This window comes from Tyto alba, unplaced genomic scaffold (genome assembly GCF_018691265.1).
Source record: "Tyto alba isolate M040663 unplaced genomic scaffold, T.alba_DEE_v4.0 Super-Scaffold_26, whole genome shotgun sequence".
NCBI classification, from domain to species: domain Eukaryota; kingdom Metazoa; phylum Chordata; class Aves; order Strigiformes; family Tytonidae; genus Tyto; species Tyto alba.
Genome location: NW_024881300.1, coordinates 2,878,516 through 2,899,127, shown reverse-complemented (window position 1 = coordinate 2,899,127; position 20,612 = coordinate 2,878,516). Strand labels below are relative to the sequence as shown.

General features: G+C 44.1%; 1 protein-coding gene across 1 annotated transcript; it reads right to left on the bottom strand.

Moving 5' to 3' along the window:
• Positions 1–765: 765 nt before the first annotated feature.
• BBS2 (Bardet-Biedl syndrome 2) lies at positions 766–20,358 on the bottom strand. Its single transcript, XM_042797385.1, has 17 exons — positions 20,177–20,358; positions 18,623–18,850; positions 18,093–18,218; positions 17,767–17,829; positions 14,584–14,661; positions 12,255–12,359; positions 11,221–11,307; positions 9,803–9,938; positions 7,711–7,850; positions 6,828–6,972; positions 6,085–6,256; positions 4,976–5,105; positions 4,003–4,134; positions 3,328–3,465; positions 2,743–2,855; positions 1,865–2,013; positions 766–1,204 (listed from the first exon to the last, which is right to left on the bottom strand). The coding sequence occupies exons 1-17, from the start codon at positions 20,291–20,293 to the stop codon at positions 1,098–1,100; spliced, it is 2,166 nt and encodes a 721-aa protein (XP_042653319.1). The 5' UTR covers positions 20,294–20,358; the 3' UTR covers positions 766–1,097.
• Positions 20,359–20,612: the final 254 nt, after the last annotated feature.

Genomic DNA, 20,612 nt, shown 5'->3' with positions numbered 1-20,612 from the left:
ACCCCAGACCTTCACCTCGGAGCGGGAATACCTCCTCCCTGCCCGGCCGTACGCGGCACGGGTGGTGAATGGCGCAGCAGCTAGGAGCACTGGGGCTCAGCCTCCATCCTCTGCAGGGTATTTATAGCTTCTAAAAGAAATTTGCTTTGGCAAAGATTCTAAAATATCTTCAGATCTAAGATAGAGCCTTACTGTAATATGTTAATCCAACTCTAAGAGATCCCACAATTAATAAACAGGTCTGAGCCAGGAGCCAAGACATTTTTCAGTACCTTCTCCTTTTGATCCCATTAAGTACCAACAGCTCTGCCTAAGTATGCACACCAAGCCTGGGTGTGTAGTTTGTTTCTGTTGTTCCTGAAATGCACCTTTGCCCGCCTCAGTAACTGCTGTTTTTTCCAGCAGTCACATGGAACCAGTAGCTGGAAGCAAAACTTCCTACAATCCAGGTGTGGGGAAGAGTGTCGGATATGAAACAGGCCACTTCCTACCTGCGTGGATCCTGGAACTGGGCAGCTTTCAAAGATCTTCTGGCTTAAAAGCCAGCAAGGAGATGTTATCCCTTTGGTGCTTCTAGTGCACCAAATTGCAGTTTACCTAGCACATCCCTGCAACGAGACCCGGGATTCTCCGACACAGAGAGTTTAAGTGCTTACTGTGCACAGAGACGATGCAGCAGAACCAGAAAAGTGGTTTGGGTTTGGGTTTTTTTCAACAAATAAACTTAACCGTACGCATCTCCCCAACTAAAACAGAACACAAGCAGTCAAACCAGTCTAAGTTTTAATGGAAAAGGCCAATGCCTTAACTACAAAATATATTAATATACATAAATAAATTATTGTAAGAAAAATAACTGTTCCAAGGTTATACCTTTTGTCTTGCATAAATACATCTGCACTTAAAACTCTGATGCTTTCTCCTCACAGCTTTGGCCTGTGAAACAACATTTCTCACCTGATAGCTTAACTAAAACGCTACCTTTGCAATTCCTTCACCCTGCAGTGGAGTAGGGGACTGAATTAACCGCTTGTTGTCACCGGTCCGTGACTGCCTGGGAACGCTGCCTCTCTGCAGCTGCTGCTCCTCCAGCTGTTTTAAGAAGAGGCTGTTCCCACACGCATTATCCTGAACAGCATGTTAAAGTTGTTGCTTCTTATTGCATCCCGACAAGCACTGATCACTTGTGTTTTAGGTTTGCCAACTGTAAAGAGAAAAAAAGGAAAAAAAAAAAACAAAACAACCACTTCAGTTACTGAGTAAGAAACTGGTAAAAATACTTATTTGACTTTGTCTCAAAATTTAGGGGTTTCTTTCAAGTATTACTTAAACACGCAGTGAAATGCCACCTTTGGGCTAATGTGTAAATAAAATCCTTTCTTTAAAGAAGAATCATCTGTAGCTTTATTACAGGAAAACTTGAAGGAATTGTTGAAAGGGGAATGCTATAAATAGACAAAAACCACCTCCTTCCCCAAAGACCTACGGGATAACAATATAGATAAGCAGCCCTGATTAAACTGATAGAGGTTTTTATTTAAGCAAAATTATAAATTAAGAACTGAAACAATACTTTAAAAATGTTTTAAAAATTGTGCTCAACAAAACTAGCAATTTCCAGTTCATCCTGGAAACTGCTTTGAACTGTTCTTTCTAATACTGCAATCCCAGATTATACTGGACACTCACGGTTGACTGTCACAGCGACTGGCTATGACTGAAAAATGAAAGATTACTTCTACTAATTTAGTTTCAGGCCAAAAAGCCTGAAGTTGCTTAACCAACCCAGGTGGCCTCCAAGACACATCTTATCTGCCTCACTGGGGCCCAAGACTCCCCTTTCCCTCCCAACACACAAACTTACCACGTAACCGCCCGGCCCTCTGGATTGCCTGATTCACAGCTTTCAGATTATTCAACAGCTCTGTGTGATTGTTGCAACGAATTTTGTACTGATTTATTAAGTCTCTGTTAAGATCATACAGCTCGATGTACCGCGTCTTCATGTTTTTCCTGGGGGAACAAGCAGTCCAGTTATTTGCACCTCTGAAGACAAGAAAGTCACTCCTGGTTTGTCAATATAAAGGTGTAGCGATACGTGGTTGCGATGGCTACCACGGTTACCTGCATGTCTGCCAGCTACAAGACAACAGACTTGTCTAGACATGTTGGTTATACTCATTATTTTACTGAAAAAAAAAAAAAAAAAAAAAAGTCTATTTTTGCAGTTCCTTTGTTCAGCAACCCAAAGAGGAGATGCCACTTTCCCCAGAGAAAGTAACACTGCTCTGCAGTACCTCGGACCTCTTTCCTGCTGCTCTTGACAGTAGAGACAGGACATTAGCAACACACAGCATATCAGAGTGAAAAGACTGACACCTAAAATCTCTTTGGTGGTGTCAAAAGTTGACACACCACAGACAGCTTTGGCCGCCCTACTTCCCTTAATATTTCTCTTCTCGTGTATCTCACCATCTCGAGGTTGAATCACCCCACTGGCTCTATACCAAGCCCCTACCCTTCCCCTTTTGCCTTCCCCAGGCTGGTTTTCCACCTGAAGAACGAGACAAAGTTCAAGGAGAGCTGATGGTGGGACCAGCAAAAGGTACCGATTCTACACCAAGAGCTGTAGCTAGGCAAGCCCTCTATCACACAAACGGGTGTTTGTGTTCTTTCCTGCCTAAAAAGCAAAGCCCGGCCGCCCTAAGCCCGACCCACACCAGCTAAGCAGGCACTGCTCACATGTCTCCCAGGAGTCGTGCGTCCTCTGCCTGGACCAGCACGCTGCGGATGAGGTTGGAGTGTTCAGCCATGTCGGCAGTGAGCCTCTGATTGACCGCGTGGTGTTCGTCCACCTGGTCACAGCAAACACTCGTCAGAGAGCCCCGGGCGCTCCGGGCACACGGGTCGTTCTTCAAGCTACACCTTGGCACAGCGTAATAGGAAAGCACGTCCCAACTCAACCCACCAGCTTCTCCTCCCCCTCACTCCCTGGCTGCCAGAGCAGTACCCCGTCCCCTAGAAAACGGGGGGATCAGGCTGAGAGGCACACCCTACACCCCGACCCCAATCCACAGCTCGGTCTCCCGGACAACATATTTACATTATTCTCAACAATCAACTGCTGGGGACCAAGGGCCCGTTCTGCAGAACAAGGAAGAAACAGAAAGCTGAGGGTGTCCCATTGTTCTCTGCACAGAATATACAGCAAGCCATCGCTGGCTGATTTCCACAAAGGAGATAAAGCAGTTTAGAGATCTGCTCGTCAAAATGCCCCCAGTTAAATTGGCTTAGCTGCCAACTGAGAAACGCCCGATGCCTCCTCACCTTGACCAACACTTTCCGCAGCTCCTCAAAGTACACAGGAAAATCTGCTTCCACCTGCAAATCTTCAATGGCCAGAAAGGAGGCCATTGACTGGATAATGTCACCAGCTAGATCAATATCATCCGTGTTGATGGAAATCTGTCAGAAAGGAAAGAAAGCTCTTCAGCACTCTTCCATGCCAAAACACCTCCCAGAGCCGCCCAGCAGGACTGTCTCTCAAACAGTCAGCCAGGCTCAAAGCAGATCATTCTATCAAGAGGCAAAATTGTTGCATGAGCAAGCTCGACAGCTTTCAGTAGATAAGGAGACACTGATTTCAAAGGGGCTTTTATTCAGGCCCAGGGCAAAGAGGCATCTGTGCACACAGGAGCAGTGCAAAAATTATGGGCAGCCTTTGTGCCCCAAATTACGACTCTCTGAAACCACTCTGTGTGGGAACAAATCCCTTCCTACAGATCTGTAGGCTAAGCTGTTTTCCTCATTAACAGGCCCTGGAATTTTACCTGCTAACAGTAAACAGACCCAAAAGTTGCCAAAAACATCCCTAAAACATGAGTGCTTTCTCTGCCTGTTCAACTGTCCTTCATTTTCACTGCCTCATACTGGCACCACCCTTAAGTTTCATAGGAGTATAATAATTAAACGGGTGTTCCCCTTGTCCATGAAGGTACTCACCTCTCCGCCGGGCTTGATTTTGATGCAGAGCTGACCTGCATTACGAAGGGAAGTGAAGCAAACCTGAAAGGGAGCGCTCTGAAACTCTGCATCCTCTGGTAGCAGGAAGCTCTGATTCAGCCACATCACAATCTTGCAAAAAGAAAATGGAGAGCATTGACCATCACCTGTGTGGAAAGCCTGGAGGACCACACAGTGTCCCTGCACGTGATATGCACCAGGGCACGCTGTTCAGGGTACCCTGGAAATTTCATTTCCTGAATTTCATCCCCTAAACCCATGTCACAAACTTGTTAGAATGAGGACATTTGAATCCTTGCTCCAAAGCTGAATATTCCTAAGAAAATCAAATCCATCAACCAGAGACCACAGCCCAAGGCCAAATCATAAGCCCAGGCCTTGAGACTGGAGAAAGCTGGGAAGCAAGGCTTGGTTCTATTGCAAGAAGTTAGAGGAAAGTTTCGTTTCATCTTGGTTTTTGCCTCGGCCATTTAATGCACTGAAGCTCAGGTAAATATGGCAGAGCCCTACAGCTCTAATTACTGCCATCCCCCAAATCAGATCTGTTAGAACCAAAGCTACAGCACTGCTGCTCACGTGTTGTGAAACTCAGCCCTTATCTGGGCACTGTAGTGCCTCTTTCCTGTTCTCTGCTCGTTTACAAAATTCATCACTCACTACAGGGCTCTGGCAGCCATCACACAGCAAACAAGGTATCTGAAATGCCTCAAGATCTTGGGCCATTAGTTCCTGCAGGAATTCCTGAAGCAGGGAATGCCTCAGCTGAGGCATCTTTTAAAGAAGAAAAAAAAAAGCACCGAGTCAAGTTGTAATACGCAGACTCCAAAGGCCAGCCGTGCAGTTCAGTGCGTAATTTTTCCTTTGCTCTGGGAAATCTCAAGCCAATTGCAAGCCCTCCACCTGCAGCACGTGTACACAGGGCCGGGGAATAGAAAGCAGAGCAGAAACTCACCCTTTGTGGCCTCTCACTCATTGTACAGTTAACAAAGCTCAGCGGCTCCGTGGCTGAGCCCGGGTGGCTCAGGGCGTACATTGAAAAGCGGGGAAGCTGTCTTGTCAACTCAAATACATGGAACTGCGTGCTGGAAGCAATCCAAAGGAAAAATAGACAAGTTACCAACATACCAGGGATGCACCTATTGCAGTGGTTCCTGGTTCTTTTTTAGCTGGCTACTGACATCAGCAGCTTCCAGCTGTGTAATCAGCTGCTTACCGTTTCCCAGAAAAAAATGCTAGAACTTGGAAATTCTAGGCTTATCACATCACAAGGTTGAACGATTCCTCCCCGTTGCTTACATTTTCCATAATCCCTCCAATGAAATATATTCTCCAGGTTAACACATTTTGGATTTTACTATGTGATTGGGTATTTTCTTTACCGGTTCAGTGAAGTCTTATTAAAAGCAATAATAGAGACAAACAGAGAAAACAAAAAGGGAATTCAGTCCCACACGTTCTTTCTGCAGTGGCTAGCTCTCAAAATATGCCCCCCTGTTCAGGGAAAGGATGCTGCCTCCTGGGGCACTGCCAGCTCAGGCAGATGTGAGCCGGGAGAAAGCTGGTGTCAAGTCTACACGAGGAGACATTTTATTTCTATGGGAAACTGGAAAAGCGTTGTCTTGAAATCAGGCATAGGCTGCTTTCTATTTACCCTGAGGACAAATGGGTTCAGGGTTACTTTGTAGCTTGAAAGACACCACTGTGTCTCCGGGCTTGCTCAAGTACTTTGTCCAGAGCAGCCACCACGGGAGAGGCAGCCTGGACATGATCGACTCCAGAGACCCACAGCAAGGCATTCCAGGGACAAGAAACGCTCACTGTTCCCCTGAAGGCAGATGACTCCAGAGCATTTAGACTTTGCCTGGAGAAGAGCTCAGCAGCACCGGTGCAACAGTGTTTTTAAGAAAGCGTTCCAGCTTTCTTCCCAGTAACACAGAGAAGAGGGGCACCCGGGAATTAACGGTGCGCTTCCCGTGGGACAAGCACGAAGGCACATCATGCCCGTTTCCAGGTCACACAGTTAGTTCTGGAGACGAGGAGAGACCACAACACAAACCTCACCTGTTCCTGTAACCCACAAAGGCTTTGATGTGCAAATCCACAGGGACATCTTTGGGTGGAGTGAGGGGAACACGAACGCAACTGGAGAGGTTCTGGAGACTGGGGTGTACCACGTGGCTCTCCCCTTCAAATATGCCTTCAGCAAAGATCAGCACAGCACGGATGATTGTGTCTTACCAACGGGAAGAAAAAGCAGGTCCTCAATTAACAGTGGTCCTCTGGCGACAAACCAGCACTCTTTTCAGAATTCAGCACAGTCAACTCTTTACGACCCCCCTCTGAAGTGTTAAAATATCCCAGACTATCACATCTGGACTCAACTGCATCTTCAGCACGCCTGGTGCTAGGCGAGTTTGCTATCTTGGGGTAGTTCCAGTTTTACATAGAAAGTCAGCTGAGGTCCAGCTGCATTCGTGCAACACCCTCACTAACACAGCTGTAGGTTAGTGTTTAGAGTCAACACAAGGAGTGTTGCAGGGATCACCGAGCCTCATTTCATCCAAGTTAAATGTTAATTGCCTTGGAAAACAACACATAACAAGAAACAAATTCCATCAAACTCCTCTCCCCTGAGACCCATCAAAGGAACACTGCTTGATTCAAAACTCTGTGAAAGGAAGGCAACCACAAAGGGGAAATTACAGACAATAAAGGGGAGACAGGCAAATCATCAGCTAAATATAACTAAACATTTGCATGAATTTACATGAAACGAATATCAACGGCTGCAGGTTACCGCTCACCATTTGTGGTGGAAATACACAGCTCCACATGGGCAGACTGGCTGTCGGAGCCCAGATTAACCGAGAGGGCTGTCTGGAGTTGGGTATTTGCTGGAATCACACCTCTCTGCCCATCAGCTTCCTTCAGCTGAGCGTTCAGTTCAGCCTGTTGCAAAACACATACCCTTCAGTATCAGAATTTCAACATTTTCATTCAAGCAACCTAGAAAACATGCATAAATCAGTTCTTTTTTCTTGCAGGAGAATGTTGTATCACAGCAATTCCCAGACACTTCACACTGCATTAGGATTACGCATAGGGTTGTGGACACTTGTGCTACAATTTGTTCAAGTGTCGATGGAGCTCAGCTCTGCACCCAAACCTTTAAATTGGATATATATTAAGTGCTTTTCTGAGTAAAGCACAAGCTTATATCTTCCATGCTTTTGCTATGGTGGTCATTGACTGTTCAAATATAAATTTGCTCTTTCCTCAGACTATTTTTTGAAGCTCTTCATTTCTGCACCCTCACCATCAAGCCGCAGGTGCGCTCCCTATACCCTGGCAGTGCTCCCATTCACCTGATTCTCTCACACAATCCCTGTGATCCCCAAGTTGGTTCATGCATTGAAAATTACAATGTGCAGTCATAAACCAAAGCACAGGGCTGAACACAATCCAGCTCCAAACACAACCGCTCTGGCAAGCTGAAAGAGCAAGGATAATGTTACTTATTAAAATACAAAAAGCAAGCTCTGAACTTGCACAAGGAGCAAGGCAGATGCAGAAGCAGGAATCCCCAGCAGACAATCTCGCTGCATCCTAACATGTTACAGCTCTGACTTGTCTGGACTGCCCCATAACCGCTTCCCAGATTAATCCTGATTTATAGTGTTTTAGCACCTTTGCATTTTCTTCATAATTTCGTAATTCCAGCAGCAGGTTTTGTTTCTTTTGACTAAGTTCTCGGATCAGGTCCTGCTCAGCACTTGTATCCATTAGGTTTCCTTTCATCTCCTCACCTCCTGGCAGATAGCCCCGGACTGTACAGAAACAAAACATAGCCAATTTCAGCAAAGCCTTTCAAAGCCTCTCCAAAACTTTAGTTTCTGTAACGAGATCCCCTTTTACCACCTCAGCAAGCAGACACTGACTCTGGCCTTTAGCTGGTACCATTCAGCTGAAAACCTGAGCATTGATTCACACCCACAGAGGCTCTGACTTCCCTGGTAGTTAGGACAAGAGAACTGCACGTTTGAAAAAAGAAGCAAGGTGAATTTCCAACTTGTCTTTAAGCTGTCTTCGCCTGACCAGACAAGTGCAGCACCTAGTCCTTTTGCAAGAGGACTCCCACTGCAATCATTCTTTCGGGTCCTTAGGCAAGTTCGCAATTATTCAAAATTAATAAAATGTGTACCAGGATTTCTAGAGCTGGTCAGAGGAGTTGCTACTGTCTGGAAGTGACTGTAAGTCACTGCCAATCAGCCAGTAAACGAGATTTACCCACATTAATTTTTCCCCAAATCAAGGGATACTTCACTTCAAGGGGTAAGACCTGTTTCCCTGTAGCCCAGTGGAGCACAGAGTTATGAAAATATCTCCACCTGCCTGTGGAGACAGAAGAGCTGAACAGATGATGAGACAAAGACGCTTGCTATAAACTTCCATTTTGCTCCAGGGCTGTGTGCTCTGATAGCAGCTGGCAATGAAAGCCAGGGACAAAAATCTTATACCTGCAAAGAATACGCTGCCTGACTGCGCAACCCCTGTAAAAAGTTGCAGGAAACTTGAAAAGCATGAAGCATGCACACTGTCCTCTGACAAAAGGACCCGCTTATTATTTCTGAGTGAATCATTCACTTAAAGTGAGAGCAAGAAGGAAAACACATTGAAACACGGAAGAACCCCTCATGGGAAAGGATGCTGGCCCCAAACAGAACTCTTAATGACAAGGACTATGAGGATGCATGGTCCACATCACCCCAGCAACAGGGCTATTACTATTTAGCAATGCCTAAAGGCTCCGGCCCAAAGGGATCCCCACTGTGCCAAGGTTTGTTTGTGATGGACCCATCAAAAAAGGATGATCACGTTCGGCGATGCTAACTTTGAGAGCTCTGCTAGGACGAGGTATCTTCAGAACCGTGTACAATGCACCCCTTCTGTAAGCTTGGGAAAAAGGTTTATATGCTGAAGCCCAAGCGCAGCAAATCCCCACAGCCTGTGATTAAGACAGTGCTATTTAGACACTGTGCTATTTAACAAGGACAGGCTTTTGTTCCAAATGGGTTGTGCCAGACCTGCTTGTCTCAGGCCACTGACGCCAAGCAGTCGGATAATCATGCCAGTGTCTTTCCTGAAGCCATCCCTGTAAATTCATGCTGAGCTTATTTAAATAATCTGTCATCATATTTGTTTCCACTCACAGTAACCAGGTCTGACTTCTTGAATGCATGGTGGGAGAAACCCACTACCCCTCTAGTCTCAGGATAGCATTTTCCAGGAAATAAATTGCTGTTAACATCTAAAATTTCTAGTATAAAAACTATTAATCTCTAGAAGAAAACCAAAAAACTCACACACCCTTATCTCTCTAAACACCTTCACCCACTGTAAAGAAACCAAAGAATTATCACGTATAGGAAAAAAGATTTCCTATACATGAATCTATAATAATGCCACCAAAAGAACCACAGTCTGCACTGAATATAGATACCTTTGCATTATTTGGATGGGACTTCTTCCATTAGGCAAGTGAATTTTCATGGCTTCTTGGATCATAATGAAACATGCGCTGATTATGACAGAGAAGGCAATATTCAAAATACTGTTTGCAGATAGCATAACTCAAAACTCCCTTAACTCCGCATAAAGCGAAGGTGATTTGGCACACAAAAATGCCTATGGAACTGAAACAACGATTAGCTAATCTGAGATGATGAGATGTGCCTGATACTATTGTGTATTAAATTAATATCCTGAACAACGCTTTTACCTTCACCATCAACTGAACAGCAGATTAACTGGGTGCTCCCATCCATTCTGTAATCCCCCTCCACCACTCCTGCAATCGAGGAAGCAAAGTTGTCCTTAAAGATGACCTCCCCAGTTCGGTCGCTGCGTGCATCAACCTGGAACAACAAAGAGTTCCAAGGCACAGCATGAACAGGAAAGCTAACTCCAAAATATATGTCATGCCATACTCTGAGCTGTTCACTGAAAGCCAGCTCTGCTCACAGAACTGCAGGTGAACTTGCAGCTCTGCTGATCAGACCACCACACGTGGAAAAAATACCATCAAGAAATGACCTCTAGACAGACTAAGCTAGAAGGAACTACTCTTCAGGGATGCCTCCCTAAGATACAAACAAGGGGAAGGAAAGAAGGGGACTGCAAGGGTTATGCACACATGAGTGCAGCAATGATGGGACTAAACCAGAAATAACCTTGCTGCAGTATTTACAACCTCTCCTCTTAGCTGCAGCCCTTGTGTGGTGAATTATTTTTATACACAAACACCACAACCTTCAATTATCTTCCACTGGAGAAGAACAGCAAGAGGGGCTCAGTTCCACGCAGCGCCTCTTTTTGAAAGCACAGGAGCCAGCACTACTCTGTCTGGGCACTAGGGACTGTTTCAGACCAACAAGCAGGGTAGAGACTGCCAGTGGAAAAGAACAGAGAAAGGAGTGAAGCAAGGAGAGGTTCTCTCTTTAACAATGTTATACACATAATCCAACATGAGTTACAACATATCTGGGCTCTAGACTGCCAGCTTGATATGAAGTTAATTAAATTCCCCCAGGCTAATGAGAGTAATGAGAGGTGTGAAAAAAGCATACTTAAAAAAAAAAAAAAAAAAAAAAACATGGCAAGCTGTGTCCAGGAGAGATTTGGCAGCTAGAACAGTAGTTTCTAGCAAAGGAGAATACCAAGCAACAGGCTTAAGAGACTAAGACTGAGCTGTATAGAATGCCTTTACATAAAATGAAATAACACTTGATTAATCCTGCCATAGTCAAGGCTGACGCTGCTCTCCTGTTACATAACCGCTTTGTCCTCCCTGTAGTTGGAGAACATTCAGGAAACATCTTAGAGGATTATTAGCATATCCTCAAGACACAGCTGAAAAGAGACACTCACGAGCTCTCGGATGTGGCATATGATCTCTGCTACCATAGAAACAACTTACCACACCTTAGCAATTGACTCTGAGCTAAGCAGAGGAAGCAGCTTTTCTCTGATCTTGCACTTGGCACAGGATTCACCAGCCAAACTAGGTTTACTGCAATAGTTTTTCAGCGCTCGGTTTTCAAGTCTTTTTCAGCTGTTCTCCTTCAGACCATTTAACAGCCTTGCTCAAACACAGCTTCCAGATTCGCAGCTCCTCATTTCCCCCCTGTATAAACTCACCTTTCCGTTGGACCAGCCAGTGATCAACTCACACACACCATCAGAGTTCAGGTCAAATGCATGTATGCTCATTGCATGGTTCTTAGACTGAGGACAGAGGAAAAAAGAACAAATTAAGCCTGGGTATGTTTTCTAATTTGCACATGCTTGACACACGCAAGACGCTGGAGTATGAGGCCACAGAGATTAAAGAAAGGAATACAAAAATGTCTCAACAGGAAGTCTGAGCATCATTATCTCTAAGGTCACATACACGTCTGAAGTCTCAGCCCTTGCATTACAAATCTAGTCCACTGCTCTCAGAGGACCTGATCTTTCCTTTAAATTTATTTTCATCCAAGCAGATGATTAGAACTCACAAAAATAAAGTGTAAAAAGCCATATTCTCCAGGGAAAAAAAAAAAATAAAAACCATGACTTCAACATTGTCATAAAACGAGACTACCGGGGAAAGCCATTAGCCTCTTCCTGCCACCCTCTAAGGAATCCTTTCTCTTATTACTATTAAATACACTGCTCTAATCTGTCTTAGATGAAGAATATTAAAATGAGCATCAGGAAAGGATCTTGCCAATATGATTTGCTGCAGCAGCAAATTACCCTTGATGTGAAAAATTAGCTTCAAACATAGACAATGCAAGAGTAACTCAGTCTCTGAAAAACAGTTTATTGATTCAACAGTAGAGCCAGAGGCATTTTCTAACAGCGAACTCAAACTCCTCCATTGCCCCTCTGCTGCTTAAACAACCCTGCGAAGCTGAAGCATCCCTAGTCATACAGTTGTATCGGTGGTGTTTAAGCCATCATCAACAGTCCCCAAAGCAGTGAAGGAACTGACACGCGGTGTTCATTTTGCATGTATCTATAAAACTAGGTAGATTTTGTAAGAACAAAATTAAATTAAGTTCTATGCTCAGCAGAAAATTTCAAGTTCGTCTAAGGAGTAAGGATAACATCAAATGACCCGAGATTTGGTACCAAGTCTCCCAGCAGCCTTCAAGCTTTCAGGGGGGATATTCCAACATTGGACTAACCTTAATCCTCCAGTAGCGGGCTGTCTTGTCGTAAACTCCGACTGTCCCATTAGCAAGAGCATAGCCAAACCGACTGCCGTACATTGGGCTAAGCGCCGTAATCGTCTTGTGGGGGAAAGGAAGGAGACAGGATACAGGAGGGAAAACTTCCACATCTTCGAGCAACAGAGAACAGCCTATACAATCTCTCCATCACATGAACCGTACAATACTTAAGTGGTAAATAAGTCTATTGTAGGAAGCATTGAGTACTGAAGTAACTATTTTAAAAATCAGTTTGTAATGACCTTGTAACATTTCCTCACGCAAGCTGCGCTGCCAGCATTAAGATGAGCTTCAGCAGAGATTGCAGAATTGCCTTCAAACTGTGTACTGTGACCAAATATTTCCTACCACAAGCAGCAACACAACTGCTCACAGGATTCCTGTGGTCACCAGCGCTAACACATTATCACTGAAAACTAACTCCAAACACACAGCATCCCTCAAGCCTCAGGAGCTGAGGATACCAAAGAGTTCAACTTCACATGGGTTGGGAAAGCCCTAGAGATATTATAGGTAGAAAAATCTTTGCCCAAGATTTGTGAGATAAAAAATAACAGCTCAGACAGTTGGACATCTTTGTAACACAATTAGAACACCAGGCTAGGTACTACCTGAATAAGTAACAGCTCCGGGGAAAGACCCGAGAGAGTCGTAACTCAGCCTGTTTCTCACTCCTTTTAAGACCCGCTACCTTGCAACTCTTTAACTCTTTATCGAGCTAAAGCTCTCGGTGCTTGGAAATGCAGGTTTTTCCACACACTAAGACTAGAGATTTTAATGCCAGGAGGAACAAATGCAATCATCTGTCTGGTCTTCTGTTGAACATAGCACAGGAGACTTCCTTAAATTAAAGCCTTCACCAGCTTCTTAATTAAACTCAGTTGACTGTGCTCCTTGATCCTTTTACCCTAAAACATGTTTTCCAAACCCTTTATCCCTCCCTCTGAGAGCCTTCCTCAAAGCTTTTCCCAAATATCAAAACCCTCTAAATTGTGAGCACCCAGCATGGACAGAAGACCCCAGCAACAGTCAGAAACCCAGAAAGGTAGCAATAGTCCCTTTATACCTGATTGTCCGTTTATAAATTCAAGAATCACAACAGTCTATGGCTTTGGTTTCACCAGAGTAAGTGATGAAACACAGGAAACGCAAGCTACTCAAGTCTTCCAAAAGAAGCACAACCTATAAAGCCATTGTTCCCTGAATTTACCTTCCTAAAAATAAAGGTTTAGTGCAGCTGTGTCCTTTTAAACTAGAACAGTAGGACTGTACCAGGCCTCCTAACACTTTGCAAGTGTGAATTTAAAACAATTCTCCTGTGGACCTGGAAATAAATCACACGTGAGAGTGATGGACCTTTAACTTCCCTTCAACTAGAAATCACAGCATGGCTCTAGACCGGCTACTGTACAGACAGCAAAACGTATCAGAGGCCCAGTTCCAATTCTAGCTATAGCAACAGCTTCCTTTCCTAGAACACTGTCCAGATTTGTCTTTCATAGCTCTTCGTAAGTGGTTTAATCGCTAAGCCTTTTAGTCCCAGCTTGGTGAGGAGATCTCAGATTGGCAAGGACAAAGGTCTGTAACGTGTCATTACTCTATACCCTGGGCCCAGAAGGCTCACTAAGAAAACTCCTAAATACAATTATAAGGGTATTTCACACCCTTCCGAGCAACCAGAATTTAACAGTGGGGATCTTCTCTCAGTTCTTAAGCTAAAGAGCAACTCCCACATCGTTTCTTTATCCCTCTAAACCTCCCTGCCCCATACTTCACTATAGGCACTGCAGCCCTGGTGATACAGCCGGTGTGTAACTCCAATTGCAACACAAACCTCCGTTTTACCTGGGCAATCCCCTCCTCCCTTGCCATGCACTGTCTGGATGCACACAGGGGCAACTCACCTCACCCGGATTGTGTCAACACATTTGAGGAACCTTACAGAAGACCTCTTTTTCCTCAGAAGGCACCACCTGCTTCAATTGCAACCCAGTAACCCTCAGCACCTTTGGACAGGGGTCTGACTTTCAGTCAAGCAATAGTTACTTTTCTCAATCTGGTGAAAGGTTTGGAAATAAGCAAAGCAAAAAATCCTGCGCATAATGAAAGACATTATTAAACTCTAACTTTTGCAGTTCTAGCAGAATAGATACTGCGCCAAATAGTTAAGTAACTATTTAACGACACAATAAATCTGAACCAGAGTAACCAGAGAAGCTTTACAGTACACAAAACTTTCAGCTCCATCAGCAATTACAATAAACATTAGCGAGAAGTAATGTACCTCTGTCTCTGACATTTCTGCCACGATTTCATCTTCTTTAAACACCCGGATGTCAAAATCTTCAGAGCCAACAAGAAGCTAGAAAAAAAAATAAAGTCTACCTTAAAAATAGTTATTCAAGCTAAGGAAATAAAGAGGATATACTCCAGGACCCAGAGGGCAAATAAATATTCCAGATCCAGCAATGAAGAGGTTTTAAGAGCTGTATGAAAAGTTACCAGTGGAACAAGAGGTACACTCTGTCAAGACAAGATTTCAGAAGTTTCCTGTTGATCAGAGTATTAATTACACTTTTTTTTTTTTGCCAAGCTAGACTCTACAAAAGCATAGTGAAGCATCTGGGGTAGGAATTAAAAAAGGTATTTTGGAACATCAGGGTTATGCTCTTTCCCTACTGTAAAAGATTCAGTGTTCTAATTCATAACTGCAATTATACACATCAAAAATATTACGCTGCCTGTGTTGGAGCAGGAGACCTGCAGCTCAGTTTTGACTTGTACTACACGGGTTCAGAGAAACAGCGACTCCCAGTTACTAGCCTGTGAGCAAACAGCTGGGAGAAAAACCATTGAACATCCTTCATTTGAAAAGAAAAAACTCAAAACCAATGAATCCAAGCATCAAACTATCATTGCTCCTCCAGGCTAAATGGTGGCTGCCACTACTGCAAAGCACGGGTAAGACAGGCTTTAACTTTATGTAAATGATTATACAAATAGGACATTGGCACCGAATTGGGTCTTCTGCATTCTCATTCTTTATCATTTCTCACATCTTAGTTCCTTTCCTGTTTCCTAGCTGAGCAGGTAGAAGGTACTAACCAAAAAGAAGCCCCGCGGAAAAGCACTTTCTAAAGATGGTGACAAGCCACTGCTTCTATTTTGCAAATTGAGAAACCAAGGAACAGATCTGCTTAGTGTCTTGCCCATAAACTCATCCATCAAATCAATGACAAACAATTATAAAGGAAAGTTTAAAACCTGGTGGTACCTTTCCCCACTGGAACCAGTGAATCTTCCATCTTTACTTGGCAGAATAGACACAAATCCATATCAAAGTTGGATTTTTAAAAATATTAAAGGCTTTTTTTCTTCCAAAGTAAAGATACTTCAAATTATGACAAACTAAATTACACCAAGCTAAGCTTAAAGTAGCTACTGAAATAATGTACAACAAATAACATATGTAAGAGGTACAGATTTCTTGACAAGATGCAACTACCAGCAAAAAGTGACCAGATAAATGCAGAGAATCCTGAAATAATTACTGGTGATGCTGCATTTCCCAGAGGTGCTTAGAAGATGGTTTTTTTCACTGACTTTGAGTCAACTCATCCACCTCAGTGACTTTCATTCCACTGGACTGGAATTTGAAAAAAGCAAGGAAAAAGTTTTTCTCCCTGTCTTTGGCAAGATGGGAGAAAGTAACCTGTATCCATTTAAAATCCTGGCGAAGACAGTGACTACAACGAATTAGTTTTGTTAGCTACTAAATGACAGAAGTGTATTCATGCAGTTTTAAAACCAGTCAATTTTAAACGCAGATGTGTTTTTACTGGGGCGAGAAGAACGGAAATGAAGCTAGCACTCCCAGATAAGGCACATCAGATAAGACACAAAGTGACAAACAACAATTAAAATGATGATTCTGTGCATTTTTCTCAGAACTTCAATTTTAAACCAGAGACAGTTTCACAAAAGCCACAAAAAAAAAAAAAAAAAAAAAAAAAAAAAAAGCACCTAGATAACTAAGATTGAAAAGAACCCTAGAAAAAAATGTCAGCAAGTGCATGCTGGGTTAACTGGCAGGGTAAGTTAGTTGGATAATGCATCCCACTGCTCAGCTCAAAGTAGCATCAGATTACACCAACTGCTGAGAATTAACTTTTCTCAATCAGAAAAAAATAGCAAAACAACAACAAAAAAAAACACATAGAAGCATGAGTGGAAAACATTTACAATTAGTGTCATAGATGGGTTTCCTGGTTTCTGAATCTTTATATACTGTCTCCACTTTCTACAACCACCTCTCAAGCACACTGAAAAAAACCAAACCAAACCAAAACAAAACACAACAAAACCCCATACCCTAAGAGCAGCTGTGCAGAAATTGATTGGAAAATCTGAAATTTTTTCACTTCCTGAATATCCCGATCAAGCAAAGGGTCTGTATCAGTTCAGGATTTAGAAAACACACATCAAAGGTGTAGAGGCCCTTTACACAAGTGTTACATACTCCAAGTAAGCATTCCAAATGAGCATTTTTGGCAAACTAAACAGAAAAGCTTAAGTAACTATGATTAAAATTGAAAGACTGATGATAAAAGTATGGATTTTTAGCATGGTGATTTAATACCATATTTACTTGCATCTGATGTATACCTGGAAGCCATTACCTTTCTTAAAGATTCATATTTCTATGCGTGATCCTTCAATTCACTCAAAATGAAAGAACATTTACACCAGAGAACGCCATACCAATTCACGACTTCTCCCACCCCTGGCAGCCTGCACGATCAGAATGGCAACTGCTTCCTACTGTTTGTCTCGCATCTTATCAGCAAGATGCTAGTTAGAAGTTATCTTCATTTTAAATCAGAAAAGCAAAGAATATTTAATTTCCCCATGTCACTATGAAGAAACAGGAAAGCTGAATGTGAAAACAGATTTCTTGAATTTGCCACCCGTAAGTGAAGCTCTTCACAGCATGGCTTTTTAAGAGCTCCTTTTTACACGTAAGATGCCTGCAAGTCGTTTCTCTGAAATTTAAAAAAGCGTTTATAACCATATTCAAGAAATACCACTGAAATAGATGCCTTGCAACTGATGATCACAGGCATTTGGTTGTATTTCTCCTGGTGTAGTTAAGGAAAATGAGACAAGTTTTCCATTACAGCTAGCAATCAAATCACCAAAGCAAGGTAATGATGCTGTAAAGACTCCAGCTGTGCCTAGTTTCACACACTTCAAGTAGTGCCAGGGGCCAGTGCTGCTCCCTGTACGCAGGCTGACCCTTTGTGCGTGTCTTTGCCAGACCAGAGTCTGAAAAAGGCACAACTTCCACGCAGGGATCGCTTTACCTGGTAATATGTCAGTCACATTTGATAACCCATGGGTTTTTTTTATTATTGTTTCATTACAAGACCATGAAAACATCTGAGTTCACATGCAAACAGTTACAAACCTCTGTTTTGCCATCACCATCGAAGTCACACAGTGCTAATGAACGAACGTTGTCTCCAGTAACCTAAAACGAGAAACAGTGCTCAGTACTGTCAGAAGCTAAACTACTTCTACGATCTCAAGAGCAACAGAACAACTGACACAGTCAACATTCAAGCAACATCCAAGTACACTGAATATATGACCAAACTACAGTTTAAGATCTGAGATAAATTAAGAAAGATCAACATCCAAATTAATATTTATCAGATTAAAAAAAAAAAAAAATCAAGAGGAATTAGTGCCATTGAAAGAATCTTGTAAAAACATCAAAAGCATTAGCCTTACTGTCCAAAAAAGGTCATTTCCTTCATAATCAAAGCCCTGCAGGGCACAGTTTCCACCAATAATAGCAAGTGGAGATGAAATATCTCCCAGCTTTCCAAGAACTATTGCATTAGCTCCATCTGAAACCTACAGAGAAAACATTAAAGGAAAAAGAAACATCAGACGAGACATCAGAGTACAAAAATCAAAAAGAAAACTTCCAACATTATCACTATCAGTTTGGCTGAGCTCTGAATGCCCACTGAATTTTTCAAATTTTGTCTTGCTAGGTGATGTGTGACATATTATGGAAATCTGCTCTCCACATGCATACATGGACATACACCACATTCACATTTCTTTTGAAATATTCCAGATATTCTAAAGGCAAAATGTTCTGAACACAGTAATATAACTAAGGCAAAGAACAGAAGAATAATTAATTGACAAAGTAATGTAAAACCTGTGATCTTTAGAATGGGGGGGGGGGGGGGGGGGGGGGAAGAAAATAATGAAGATACTAAAAAAAGCAGACAGTTAAATTAACTTGCCTCTCTGTAAAACAAATCCGAGTTGTTATATACATCATAAGCCAATAAATTAGTCTGTGTTCCAACCAGAAGACAATCATAACCAAGCTGAGGGTTCAGCACTCCCGAAGCGAGACAAGTGATCCCTTGGTTAATGTTGAGGAGAGAAATGTCTGAATCTTGGTTACTTTGCACCATTCTGTTTGTGCTTGTTCTCTGCCCTCTGGCATGAGGATTATGAATAAAAACCTGCAGAAACAAAGATATAAACATTATCACAATGCATGTATGTTTGTATACAAACATTAAAGAGTACTGTTGGGATAACAGCTGCGATGGGGAAGAAGGGCATTCACTCAAAGGGAAGACAAAAGACTGGGGGTTTTGCTGACAACACTGTTTCTGAGTTACTCTTTAAACTATACCAAAACAGGGAAATGGCAGGAAAAACCTTCCTCTGGCCAGCAGAGCTGTACCACCACTGTTTTGTTTGTTTCTGAAAACAGCAGCTGAGTGGTCCTGAGTAAGGGAGAAAAAAGCAAACCAAACAAATTACACCCAGCTGGTAACAGTGTTACTGAAACAACCCAAACATTTAGGGAAATTTACCTGGTACCTATCAGCAACCTCCATCAGTAGGTAATCGTGGTTAATTTAAAAAGGGGCCTGTGATAAATATGTTTTCACTCTCACTGGCCAATATTCAGCCACAATAGCCGTTTGGAGCAGGGTCAGGGGATGACAGGGTACTGTGGTTAACAGCCTTTACTTTATGGCTGTGCAGCCTGTGTCTCAAACAAGCCCTTGTTCTATGCTGTTTCTAAGCACTCCTAAGTAAAATACATAATATATACAGTACTAATCATGCTGGGATATATAATATAATAATAATGCTGGGAAACATAGTATAATAATAATGCTGGGAAACATAGTATAATAATGCTGGGAAACATAATATAATAATGATGGGAAACATAATATAATAACGATGGGAAACATAATATAATAATGATGGGAAACATCACAGATGAACCACGTTTGTATTTACAGCAACCTAAACACCTCTGTGGGTTTACCCTTCAGCCTATGTTTTGTTTACAAGCTCAGCTGTACTTAAACCCTCCTTTTTTATTTATTTATATTATTTTTTTTTTGGTATTTCAGACGCAACGGGAGCGCACACAAGGTCCCTGCTCCGGCAAGGCAGCCCTCGCACCGTTTCCAGAAGCCTCGGCCCCGTTCGCTTTGCCGGCGCGGCGAAACGCGCGGCTCCCAAACCCGCCGGCCGACGGGCAAAGCTCGGCGACCGGGGTGAAGCCCCGCGGGCTCCCCGCCGCCGCCGGGCGGCTCCCGGCGCGGGCCCGGCCGTGGCTGCAGCCCCCGGGGCAGCCCCGGTGCTGCCGGGCCGGGAGTGGGGCTGGGGTGTGGGGTGCGGAGCGGGCAGCGACGGCTCCATCCCTCGGCCGGGGAAGCCGCCGGGCGCTCCGCTCCGCTCCGCCCCGGGCAGGGCCGGGGCCGGTGCCGGTGCCGGTGCCGGTGCCCCGCGGGCCGGGCGGGCCGCGCCGCCGCCGTTACCTTGCCCGCTTGCGTGGCGGCCGCCAGGCAGGGGTGCGTCCCGTCGTACCGGCCCAGCGCCACCGCGCGGGGCAGGATCTTGTGGTTGAGCTTCAGCGTGAAGACGGGCACCAGCATGGCGGCGGCGGAGGAGGAGGAGGAGGAAGATGAAGAAGAGGAGGAGGAGGAGGAGGCGGAGGAGGAGGAGGAGGAGGATGATGAAGAGGAAGAGGCGGCGGCCGGGCCGCGCCGTCGGGGCCCAGCACCGCCCCCTCGCGCGCGCCGCCGCTGCGTCAGCGGGGAGGGGCGGGGCTCGCGGCAGCACCCGGGGCGGCCGCGGGAGGGAGGGGGGGGGGGGCGGCGCTGTGGGGCCGGGGGGGGGGGGGCGGCCGAGTGTGGGGGGGAATTGGGGGCAGGCGAGGGGGAGATTGGGGGGCAGCTGGAGGTACTGGGCGGC

Excerpts from the sequence above, each read along its gene's own strand:
- BBS2 (XM_042797385.1), bottom strand. The coding sequence starts at position 20,293 with ATGCTGGTGCCCGTCTTCACGCTGAAGCTCAACCACAAGATCCTGCCC. Across the intron at positions 7,851-9,802 it reads CTGTTCAGTTGATGGTGAAG|TCCGGGGCTATCTGCCAGGA; the intron begins GTAAAAGCGTTG and ends GTTTCTGTACAG. Across the intron at positions 6,257-6,827 it reads GTGTATTTCCACCACAAATG|ACACAATCATCCGTGCTGTG; the intron begins GTGAGCGGTAAC and ends CCCGTTGGTAAG.